An 11,923-nucleotide genomic window follows, 5' to 3' on the forward strand; every position below is an offset into this window, starting at 1 on the left:
CGTAGTATTTATCTTTCCTCTTACAACAAATTGCATATGCATGAATCAGTTGAATAATGCACAATCAATCAATAAATCAATCAATCGAACGATCTTTTTTTTTCTTCTTATACATAATCGCATCTTTTCGTTCTTCAGTAGAACATTTGTGTATTATTGGTGTTATCGTTGCAAACAGATTGCCGTCATTCATTCAAACATAATCTATTAATATTAGATCCTGAAATTTCTTTTTTGTCTTCTTCCCCCTGTTTTTATAGAATTTTTATAAAACCATAAATATGTATTATGTAATGCTTTTTTCCAAAACAATAATCCAATTCAATGTACATTAATCATTGAAATTTATACGCAATACAGAAAATTAATAATAACAGCAACATCATTATCATCATAATCATCATCATCATCACCATCATTATCATCATCATAATTATCAATCATCATCATAATAATAATTTCTAAATTATCACATCATGGACATCATTATTTAGATCAACTCGATTAACATTTGAATGACATTGCATAAAAGTGAATTAGATCGGTCTATCTTTCAATTTTATTTCATGTAAGGAAAAAAGGTAATTTATAATGTTCTCTCCATTAGCAATAAAACCACCAAAGTTCTTGTTAAAATAGCACTTCTATCATTTTTCTTTTTTTCTTTCTTTTTTTTTTTCATGCCACAACGTAGAAATAACGCTTTTTTCGCTTCATGCTTTTGTATAATATCGGAATCGTTTAAATTCGTACATTATTTCAAACACGATGAATTAGAGATATTACTCGTGTACAAATAACGTTTTTTTTTTCTTTTTTTTTTTTTTTTCTTCATATCGTTTCGTAATCTTGTCGCCGTTGACATTAATACTATCTTTAACAATACTACGACGCGTCAAATACTTCTTCTTTGTCTCATACGCATTTACAAACATGTTTATAGATGTAGCCTCCTCCTTCTTTTTTTTTTTTTAAAGATCTTGCGACGAGGATGTCGTCGAGGTACTCTTTTTCAATGTGTAATTGATTGTACTTAAAATGTTTATATTCATACATATATAAGACACTCTTCGTGTTTCTTTCGTTCTACGAAGAGATATCGCGCAGCATGAAAGTACCGTAAAGTAAGAAAATATCCCGTGTACTTTCGTGTTTTTATGTAATTGCTTGACACATTTATTTTATTTTAATTTATTTTATTTTCGTCTTCTTTTTTTTCTTCTTCTTCTTCTTCTTCTTCGTATAAAAAAAGATACTTGAACCATATACGACCATTCGCATTAATGCAGCAACTTTGGATTTTTACAATATTCCAAAGATAAATCGTCGATCCTATTCAATTTGATTAACACACGTTGCATCAAAATTTTCATTCTTCGTTATTATTAGCGAGAAAATTATCAATCGTTTTATTAGCGATATTCGCATCTTATTATAACTTTTCCTATCGATAATCTTTCTTTTTTTTTCCTGATTACAAGAATTCTAAACAGTATGTAGCGATGGATTGATGTACCGAAAAAATAATCTAGGTTTCGTATTCGTTATTTCATTCTACTGCACTGGTGGCACAATACAAATTGTATGTTACATTGTCTTTTGTTTTCTGTGTTTTTTCCCGTTTTTTTTTTTGTTGTGTGACATTATAATGAGAAAAAATTATTAATTATTTCGGCTCGATAAAAAGATATTCTTGTTTTAATTTGTGCCTAATATAACCAGGGGAATTGATGGTACACGCTCGAAAATCTTAAACAACATATAGATATGGAGAGAGAGGATGTATGGGTATTACTCTTTAAGTAACCCATATTTTGAAAAAATTAATCACTTTCAAAACGGTCGACACTTTTTGCGTTTTTGTTCTTTTTTCTTTTTTGTATGCGCTTTTAAAATATCTGCTTTTCTACATCCTAAATTATAATCGCAGAAAGCACGGCATATGATATGATCTTGTTTCATTCGTTTTTATATATATATATATATATATATATATATATGGTAAAAGAACAATATGTGCTAATATGACGAATTAACAAAGTAAAAGAATATTCTGATCGTTCGCACGTTTAAGTAACTTCTTTTATAAGAAAACGAGAGATGACGTAGCTAAAAAAGTTTACAATAGCAACGTATTAAAGTGTTCAGTACCATTATGAAAGTTTCTTGGACTTACAAATCTTATTCTACCATCGTAGAATACTAGTAATCGTCTTTTTCATTAATTATTCCTTGTAATGGCTACTGATTGTGCGGCAGAATGACTGGTATAGTCTGTTGGGCTCCTGGCGGAGGTTGAGGGGGTAAATATTGCATGTGTTGCGGTGGTATTGGTATGTGAGGTGGGATAATGGGGCACATAATCGGATAACTTGGAGCGTGTCCTTGCGGAGGTGGTTGTGGATAGGTAGGCTGTGGTGTTCCAGGAGGATTGTATGCACTCTGCGTGTGTGGTGGATTGGGATTAGCTGGGGAGGGTGTTTGGCTTGGTGGCTGCTGTGGAACATGTGGATGCGGGTGTGTATGTGGACCCATGTACTGTATGCCAGGAGCTTGCGGGCCTGGTGAATCATGATGGTGATGGTAAGGGTTCGTGGACATATGTGGTGGTGGCGGTGGCGCCTGTACCATGCGTACCATTTGCTGATAGGTTGGTTGCCCTGGATAAGACACCTGGAATGGTGGATGTAATGGAGCTGGTGCTAGCAATGGTTGCCCAGTTGCTGCAGCTACTTGCATTTGAGAAGCTATATCTGGCGCTCGATGTTGCATCATTGGCACTATAAAGACAAAATCTATTAGATTTGTCCTTTTAATAAAGATTATTATTAACCATTATAACAATAAATGTCGATAAGATTACCAATAGCAATTGTAAATATATCAGAACTTTTGCTGACTGACATTTGTTATTGGTATTTATACAGGATAGGCCAAAATTCGAAAAGTAGAATTTGACGAGTAATCGGAATATAATAAAAAATTGTTTACATCCTATAATGTAGTTTCAATAGAATGGGATTACTGTACGTATTATTAGAGTCACAATGATCTTGCCGAGATAACTATTCAGCGAACGGATATCTTCAAAAAATTTCCGAGATTAATTGGTTTCTTCGTTTTTTTTTTGCTATCTTTTAGTTCTCGATTACTTCCCGTGGAGATATTTGAAGGAACTTCAAGGACTCGTGTCTCAAACGTTAACTAATGTTATCAAAAATACTATTTAATTTTGAATTTTGGTCCACCTTGTATATGATATGTGTGTATGTGTGTGTGTATATATATGCTCACCTTTTCTAAATCTTGTTACAGGCTGTGCTGGTGGCTGACTGAACGCAGTTGGTGGTTGGCTAGTCATTACATATGCTGGCATGACAACTGTTGCAGGCATAGTGGCACCGGTATATTGTGGTGTTTGTGGCGTGTGTGGACGACTAGGTGTCGGTGTACTAGGAGATCGCTAAGGATAAACAACTGATGAATAATTGTTTTACATCTACAGTGTACATCATTTACATATGTACTTACAGGTGTAAACGGCTTGGCGTTTGGATTAAATTCCTTTGCATTAGGATTTAAAGTTGACTTTTTGAAGGCAGTAGTAATTTTTTCGACTGCTGGTTCTTGCACATTTGATTGCGTGATTGAAGAATTCTGTTGTGGCTGTTGCTGTTGTTGTTGTTGCTGTTGCTGTTGTTGTTGTTGCTGCTGCTGTTGTTGTTGCTGCTGCTGCTGCTGCTGTTGTTGTTGTTGCTGCTGTTGCTGTTGAGCTTGAGGCGGGCTCGTAGATCGTACAGGCAATGGTCCCGGTGGTGGTTTGGTAGTAACAACGGACTCTTCTTGAACCGTTTGATGCTGCTGATGTGGGCTTTGATGCTGTGGCTGAGATTGTTGTTGTGGTTGTGAAGAATTATGTGGTTGGTGGTTCTGCTGATGATGTTGCTGAGAATGAGCTTCCTGATGATGATGCTGCTGTTGTTTTCGAGAAACAGACGTTGTTTCCTGAGCAGTTGAATCTGTTAATTTGAAATCTGTTGCAAACTGTCTTAGTTCTGAGTGTTGTTCTTCTCTACTCCTTGGCGTTGGGATCTTGAATAGCATAAATAAATTATGCTTAATCTCCGGTTAATTAAAAAATATTTAACAAAACATTTAATGACAAACCTTTCTATGATCTGGTTTATGTGGAATTATTTCAATACGTTGAATATCTGTAGAGTTCTGCTGTTGCACAGAGGAATGTTGTTGATGTCCTGATTGTTGTGATTGATGCGAAGATGCGGCATTTGGCTGTGAAAAAGGAGCTGGCGGAGCTTTATCTGCTTGAAAAACCTGTTGTCTGCCAGGACGTTCACGCTTTTCTGTACTTATTTTATTAGAAGGCCCCTGTTGTTGTTGTTGTTGCGGCTGCTGTTGCTGTTGTTGTTGCTGCTGCTGTTGTTGTTGTGGTTGCTGTTGTTGTTGTTGTTGGTGCTGCTGTTGCTGCGATGGTTGTTGCTGTTGTTGCGGCTGCTGAGGATAAGTAACTTGAGGAATAGTAGGAGCAGCCTGAGATTGTGGTTGAGTTTGCTGCATTGCTAAATCCAAAAAATATTTTTATAAAAGTTTATTTAATTACAAATAAATTAAAAATAAATATAAAAATCTCCCTGCTCTCGTCCATTTCTCTTTCAATATGCATATTGTATCATAATAAATGAATTAATAATATATCAAGATTTTAAACGAATAAATAAATTGTACCTGCAGAAGACGCTTGTGTTGTAGGAGATACAAAAGGGGGCGGAGTGTTGTAAGTAGTGTGTACAACTACTCCAGTTGGTGGCATTGCCATATTAAGAGGTACTGGATGTGGCATGGAACCATGGGTCGTTTGAAGACCAACTGGGATGTTAGGCGATACACTGACGTTGGGCGATGGTGCTTGATTAAAAACAGACTTGCTAGTTGCAGATCCTGGTGAAGAGGGTGGTGGTGTAGATCTTATTTTCCCAGTATCCCAATTTTTCTTTTTCAAAGGAGGTGGAACGTATTTACCTTCGTTTGGTCTTACCTAATAGCATTATAAATATAAGATGAGTATACAGCTTTATATAAAAAATCATATAAACATAATAATAATATTTACCACAGAAGCAAATCTTTCCTCTTCATCGCCATTTTCTAATTCTAACCGTGCTTTATGATTTGGTTGAGATTCTATCTCATTTGCTATTTCCGCTGCCTTCTGTTCTTGTTCTTTATAATCTTTTGTATCTTTACGCTGAAGCTGTAAAGTATAACCAACTAATGATGGTTCAAATGTTGTTTGAACTCCATATTTTTGTTCATTTTTGCGGAACATTTCATTTACATCCCAACCATTCTAAAAATATAATTGTCTTATATAACTCACTTAATCAAACACTACATTTATAATTTTCAATACAAAGTCACAAAAAACTTACAGCACCACCATCTAATTCTAAATCATCACCGTTCATAGTAGACGGTGCATCCCATGGCTCAAGTTCTTTTTCTCCAACTATACCATTAAATTTACTAATAGCAGTGTCTGTTTGGAAAGTATCTCTTATGGCATAGTCTAGATCAACATCCTTGGCAGACATAGTTATAATATCATGAGGTTTAAAAATCAATTTTTCTACTACACTTTCAACACTAATTTTCCCGGAACTTTCTACCCGATGAGCCATCTCTAGAACCACATCAAAACGACTCGAGAAAGTTCTAAAAATTCCTTCGTAGACCGAACCGTTTTGTGTTTGTATCTACAACAATATTTGAAATATATTAATTTTACGAAAAATAAAAAAACAAAAAAATAAACATGAAAACATTCCAAAGATGTTTGAATCAAATTTTTACTTAAGTTTTTATACTTTTGTAAGAGTAAATCTAAAAAAAAAGAAGTTAAATACCTGCACCGTGTTACCAACATGGCTAGTGACAGAATGCATAAAGTGTGCATTATTATAAACACCTTCCGCAGCAACACATCTATCATGTGGTCCTCTTGCTCGTGGTGACCTAAGAATTTATATTATTTTCATAATAAACCTTCAACACATTGTAAGTTTATTATTCAATAAGTTCATATTGCCTTTGTTTTTTTTGTCTAAATTGTTACATTTGCAATTATGAAAAAGAGGAAAAAGAAAAAAGAAAGCAAGAAGAAAAATAAAAAAGGAAAGAAGAAGAAAGAGAGAGAGAGAGAAAGAAAGAAAGAAAGAAAGAAAGAAAGAAAGATTTGTAATTAAAAGCAATACCTAGTAGGATTGGAACGATTCTTTCTCTTGCTATTCATCCTGCCAGCCGTTGACGTTTCCTCGTCAGTGGTTGGTGGATTTCTGGCGCCGATTTGATGGGGCCCTTCTTGTTTCCTAATATATATATATATAGGGATCGGAATTTTGACTAAATTTTCCTAATAATCTTTTAGCGTCAAAAGAAATTTTTTTCTATAGTTTCTCGTTAAACAGGAAAAAGGAAAAGAGAGAGAATGAGAAAGCGAGAAAGAGAAAGAGAGAAAGAGAAAGAGAGAGAAAGAGAGAGAGAAAGAGAGAGAGAGAGAGAGAGAGTGAGCAATAAAAGAAGACGGAGAGGGAGAAAGCGGGAAAGACGGAAAGAGAAAAATAATAAGAGGGGAAGAGATGGAAGGAAAAAAAAAACAAAAAGGAGAAATGGAGATAGAGAAATAATGATGGAAAAGAGGTAAACGTGGCGCCGGTAAGTGTTTAATAATTACGAGGTTACACAATCTTAATTATGTCTTTGTAGAATTTCTTTAGATTCTTAAAGACTGAAATTGACAAAAGGCCTTACTGGCCGATATAACTATTGACACATTCGTAATTGGCTTTTTTAGGTTATGCTGAAAGTCTCTTGTAATAGCACGTTCGTCTCGTTGAAAAGGAAAGCGCGCGCGTGCGTGACACTGTAGTTTGACAGGTGCAAGGACGTGTGGAAAGGTGGAAGAAGAAGAAAGTGTCGGGATTTTGAAGGTTGACGTACACGGGGGAGGCACGAGCTGCTCGACACACGATATTTCTCTTGGTGCTGCGTGACGTAACTAGGTTCCACCTTCCGCGTGGAATGAAATGTTCAACACGAGTCTACGGTTTAACAACGTTACAAAAATGTGTATGTGAGAGAGAGAAAGAGAGAGAGAGAGATCGTACTTTCCTATTATTTCTTCTTTTCTTAGAATATATTTTTAATTAATTAATCAACATGTGGTAAACGATAAAAGCTAGCACACAAGCCGCCCGATCAACCCGATCCCGGTGACTGTCGCAGCACAGTCGCCACCTGGCGAATAATTTATCTCGTTACGTACCAACATACATATCATCTTTTTATCGAGATCCAATTCCCTTTTATTTATGATACCTTTCAAGGACCAATCAGCACGCGTTCCTTCATGAAAATTCCTACGCACTTCTAAGTGACTCTTGATTTTCTTTCTTTTGGTATATATATATGTATATACATATATGTTTGTGTATGTGTATTATATATATGTGTGTATATGTATAACCGTCCAATATATATCTATAGCGTTTTTATTACACATTGAGTATCTCACTTCGAAAAACATTTCTGTTATTTACCATTTTATAATTTTTTAATTTCTCTGTAAAAATATTCAACAGACTTTTATTATCTTCTTGTGGAAGATTACAATCTTATATCCGAATATATATGATCATTAAAACGATTTATTCTTTTAATATAAGAGTTATATTAATACATACTTTGGAATAATATAATATAAAATTTGTAATTATTTTTATAATACATATAATATACGACGTTTATTAAATAATTTATTTAATTAAAAACGAAATCCTATAATATTCTGATTGGATAATAACAAATAGTTCTCTTTCATGGCTGTAGATGGCGCATCGAGTGCAAAATACACATTTGAAATTCGTAACTAGTGGAACAGTGTAATTTCGGATCAAATCAAATTTCTGAAGGTGAGGACTGTTTCGTCGCAATAATCTATTTGGATTTATAAAACACATGTACGTATTAACAATATATTAACAATATTAAACCTAGTAGTTTCATTATAGAATAATATTTTAAGATCGAAGAATTAGTTGACATGTTTCATTTTGATTACTTTTTAATAATGGTTGCTTACTTTTTTTCGTAATAATTTTTCTAAGATAAAAACATACAAATGTACGAACACATATCAGAATTTGTTTCGTAATTTACAAATTAATGCAAAATATCTTTAATATTCGTCTTCGTCCGAGTTGTATAAATTATTAAGTTTTCGAATGATATTCTTCGTTCTGTCTGAAACGAAGTCATTTATTTGTCCTAAAACGTTAACGAAATCGATCACTTTTTCGAATCCCTTATTTATTTCATCGGTTCTTCTATTCTTCGAATTAATTTCTTCTTTCTTCGACATGATTTGATCTTCTAGAGAAGGTTCATTAAGCTTTTGCAATAATGTTTTATATTTTTTATTAAGTCTTACCTGACTAACTGCTAAGGATATCTATTGGATAAGAACCAAAAAAAAAAAAATAAAAAATAAAAAAACAATAAAAAACAAAATAAATAAAATAAGAATCATTCGTTGAATATTTTGATATTGTATTTTTTACTTCGTACGAATTGTTTTCATGACTTATAATAAAAACAAAAATTATGCGGAAATATATATAGAGGTTAGATGCTTGAACTTACCATAAATAATAAAAAAAATAAAATGCACGATTTCATTTTCTCCGATGATAAACGTAATGAAATATTTGCTTATATATGCGTGTGTGTGGTTAACGTAGTAAGTTATTAATAGTAAATCTTATAGTGCTTCCTTATTTTCTTTTTGTTTTGTTTTTCTTTTGGAATAATTCACTTATCGAAAGGAACGATAAATAACACGATAAATAAATGCGTATAAATTCTCTGGTGTTACCAAGTAACGACTGTGAATGTAATGACCTAAATAATTTCTTTTATAAAGCGTTCGCAAATCGTTACATTGAAAATTATGAAACGTTTGACAATTTCTTTTTTATTAATTTAGGTTAAATGTATATTTCAATATGCAATATGAAAGTTTTTGCTTTACTGTTACGTACATATTTATAAAATCACATACGCACGCATAATGTATATACATACATACATACATACGCGCGCGCGCGCGCATGTATGTGTGTGTATTTGATAGTCCAATGGTCTAAATGATTAAAACTAAGAGAACTTATCTTTATTATTATCATTATTATTATCATTATTAAAGTTTGTTTATTTTTTCTTCTCCGAAGGAAGTTATTATCTTAAAATATGAGTATGAATTAACACGAATAAAGAATAATAATCAACAAAAAAATTGCGAATCATTACAAATTTTAGACGATATATCTGTGAAAGATTATTATCAAATGACGTTAATTTCAGATTAAAATTCGAGTATCTTTTTAGTATCGTAGGAATACGAAATTTTATTGCGAAATAAGTAGGACGAGTTCTTTTTTTATATAAGTAGATGTGTAATCGGAATGATTCAACAGTATTGCCTAATAAGTTATCAAAATTACTCGTAATCATATATAATATTTCGTATGATTTTTATACGTTAAATCATTTTTTTATGGCGAAATTAATAGATTTATTTATTAGAGTTTATTTATTTATTTATAGTTTAGGAACATTTAACGTACATTTCGCATTGTTTAGAAATTTTTAATATTTCGAAATTTATGAGAAATATTACGTCGGCACAATGACCTCAAATATATGTATATAATATATGCTTAAAGAAAACTAATAAATGCGAAAATTTGTACAAACAAAAAAAAATTATACGATTTTATATAGTAAAATATATTTATTTATTTATTATTTTTTTTTTTCAAATACAAAAATAGTCTTTCATCTTAACACGTGTTTCCTTTTTTCTTCTTTTTTTTTTTTCTCGTATTTATCGAAACTGCATCACTGTGTGTTTAGATTAATTTTAATTAATTCGTTTTGTTAATAAGAAAAGTTCGACGAGTTTTAAATCATTCTTTTTCTTGTTTCTTTTTTATTTATTAATTTGTGTATATATATATTCTTTTAACTAGTTTTGGCTGCTTGTTGCAATTGAGTGTTTAGATTTTGTGTGGTTTCTACGGCAAGTTCGACAGCTTGTTTCGTAAATTTGGCAATGTCTTCTTGTACTTTCTCAGAATTTTTGCTAACAGCTTTAGCTGTCTTGTCGGATTCTTGTACGAGGACTTGTAATCCTTCTTGTAACTTGGTTTGTAATTGATTTACTTGTTCACTTGCATTTGGAATTTGAGCATTGATATCTTCAACAACCTTGTTTAATTTTCCCTTGACATCGACCCACAGTCTTTCTAATTCTGGAGTTTTCTCGCTAACCTGTATTATACAAAGTTTATTTCTACGATTATATTTTCATTTAAGATCTTAAGAGACCTGAGCATCAACCTCTTCCTTATTTGACAAACAATTTGTTCATAAAAGACAGATGGGACCGACCGAAATAAACAAAATAAAAAAAAAAACAACAACGATTAAGCTTGAGAAAAAATGATTTATTCAATTGGTCTCAAATATTTATATCATTTTTTTTTTCTTTTTTTTTTTTGATATTTCAAGAAATATTATTTCTAGCTCTGCATCTCTTTGGAAGCTCTTCTTTTCATTCCGGAAGTTACCAAAATTCGATTGGAGAGTTCAATTGTGAGTTCCCTTAAATGATACGTATCAAGAACTTGTTACAATTAATAACGCGTACATTTTTTAAAGCTATATGACAAGATATTATAAGATGTAAGGGGAAAAAAAAATCTTTGCGTGCATCTTTTTTTCTTTTCTTTTTCTTCATCTTTCTTTTTATGTCTTTAATTAAAAAAAAAATATTGTTTCCCTTGGCAAACGTTGCAAATATATTATAATATTAAATCAAAAGAGAGATGGTCTTACCTGTTCGGTTACATTTTTCACGAATTGTTGTAAATTGTTCACGAAACTCGTGCTCTGTTCCTTGACGGTGTTGACGATAGTTTCTTGATCAGGAAGATTTATTTTTTCTTGAAACTGAGCTGCCAGAGTATTGATATTTGCTTGTGCTTGACTAATTAATTCGGATAAATGAAGAGGTTGATTCGTTTGTTGAGCTTCAACATTGCTAGATGGTACTATTTTAGCCTCGGTGTAAACGAGGAACACTGTTAGAACGATCAGGTATGCGATCTTCATTTTCGATGCCCTTTTTCTTTTGGTTCCCTCTTTAAAGAATTCGAACTCGTCAAATTACTAAAGAACGACTGATGCACGGACTTCTGATATTGCTCCCTTTATAGGCAATGCTTATCATCTATTAATGTCGCTACACGAGGGCAAAGAGTAGTTTATCTTCTTTCAACTAAGAAGGAGAAGAACGATATTCTCGTTTTTATTTGAAATAAAAAAAGAGAGAGAAAGAAAGAGAAAGAGAGAGATAGGCAATAATCTTCTTCGATTTTTATTCTCTTAAACATATTCCAATTTCGAATAATATATTAAATATTTCCTTTCGAAGGTACTATCATTTCTTTTTCTTTTTGTGTTTTTTGTTTCATTTTATTATTGTTATTATTTATTTTTTTTTTTCACGATATTGAAAGTAATAATCATTTGAAAAAAAAAAATAGTTTTTTGTCCGATTTTGTCAATTAGTCAATTTTAATTAAGATCGTATAAAACGAAAGTCAAATATTTCGATACTTTGATACTTTGTTATCACAAATATATATATATATATATATATATATATATATATATATATATATGTTTGTATGTGTATTAAACTATCAACAGAGTAAAGTGCACTCGGATATACAACTGTACAGAACATTTTCCGAGGACAAGGTTCTACGGAAAAATCTTCATC

General features: G+C 32.1%; 2 protein-coding genes and 1 long non-coding RNA gene across 4 annotated transcripts; 1 reads left to right on the forward strand and 2 right to left on the reverse strand.

Annotated features, from left to right (window-relative positions):
• Positions 1–557: 557 nt before the first annotated feature.
• Positions 558–7,502, reverse strand: LOC127066960 (ataxin-2 homolog). Of its 2 annotated transcripts, none has more exons than XM_051001329.1 (10): positions 7,185–7,502; positions 6,273–6,386; positions 5,925–6,033; positions 5,451–5,774; positions 5,132–5,368; positions 4,747–5,056; positions 4,168–4,580; positions 3,532–4,092; positions 3,295–3,463; positions 558–2,780 (listed from the first exon to the last, which is right to left on the reverse strand). In XM_051001329.1, exons 2-10 carry the CDS (start codon positions 6,308–6,310, stop codon positions 2,242–2,244), a joined length of 2,700 nt encoding a protein of 899 aa, XP_050857286.1. In that variant the 5' UTR covers positions 6,311–6,386; positions 7,185–7,502; the 3' UTR covers positions 558–2,241. The 2 variants fall into 2 exon arrangements, with proteins under 2 accessions (XP_050857286.1, XP_050857285.1); XM_051001328.1 differs by having other exon boundaries at positions 7,018–7,502.
• Positions 6,593–7,183, forward strand: LOC127066998 (uncharacterized). Its single transcript, XR_007782530.1, has 2 exons — positions 6,593–6,732; positions 6,872–7,183. It is a non-coding gene; the product is annotated as an uncharacterized LOC127066998 (long non-coding RNA).
• A 2,346-nt stretch (positions 7,503–9,848) lies between the features above and the next one.
• On the reverse strand, positions 9,849–11,326 carry LOC127066996 (uncharacterized). Its single transcript, XM_051001399.1, has 2 exons — positions 10,975–11,326; positions 9,849–10,407 (listed from the first exon to the last, which is right to left on the reverse strand). Exons 1-2 carry the CDS (start codon positions 11,248–11,250, stop codon positions 10,099–10,101), a joined length of 585 nt encoding a protein of 194 aa, XP_050857356.1. The 5' UTR covers positions 11,251–11,326; the 3' UTR covers positions 9,849–10,098.
• Between the last annotated feature and the right edge of the window lie 597 nt (positions 11,327–11,923).

The sequence above is a fragment of the Vespula vulgaris genome, chromosome 10, assembly GCF_905475345.1.
Source record: "Vespula vulgaris chromosome 10, iyVesVulg1.1, whole genome shotgun sequence".
Lineage (NCBI taxonomy): Eukaryota > Metazoa > Arthropoda > Insecta > Hymenoptera > Vespidae > Vespula > Vespula vulgaris.

What these genes read in the sequence shown, in the direction of transcription:
- LOC127066960 (XM_051001329.1), bottom strand. Translation starts at nt 6,310, where the DNA reads ATGAATAGCAAGAGAAAGAATCGTTCCAATCCTACTAG. An exon ending in ATGTTGGTAACACGGTGCAG is followed by an intron (nt 5,775 to 5,924) that starts GTATTTAACTTC and finishes ATATTGTTGTAG; the next exon opens with ATACAAACACAAAACGGTTC. An exon ending in TGTAACAAGATTTAGAAAAG is followed by an intron (nt 2,781 to 3,294) that starts GTGAGCATATAT and finishes TTGTCTTTATAG; the next exon opens with TGCCAATGATGCAACATCGA.
- LOC127066996 (XM_051001399.1), bottom strand. Translation starts at nt 11,250, where the DNA reads ATGAAGATCGCATACCTGATCGTTCTAACAGTGTTCCTCGTTTACACC. An exon ending in TGAAAAATGTAACCGAACAG is followed by an intron (nt 10,408 to 10,974) that starts GTAAGACCATCT and finishes TGTATAATACAG; the next exon opens with GTTAGCGAGAAAACTCCAGA.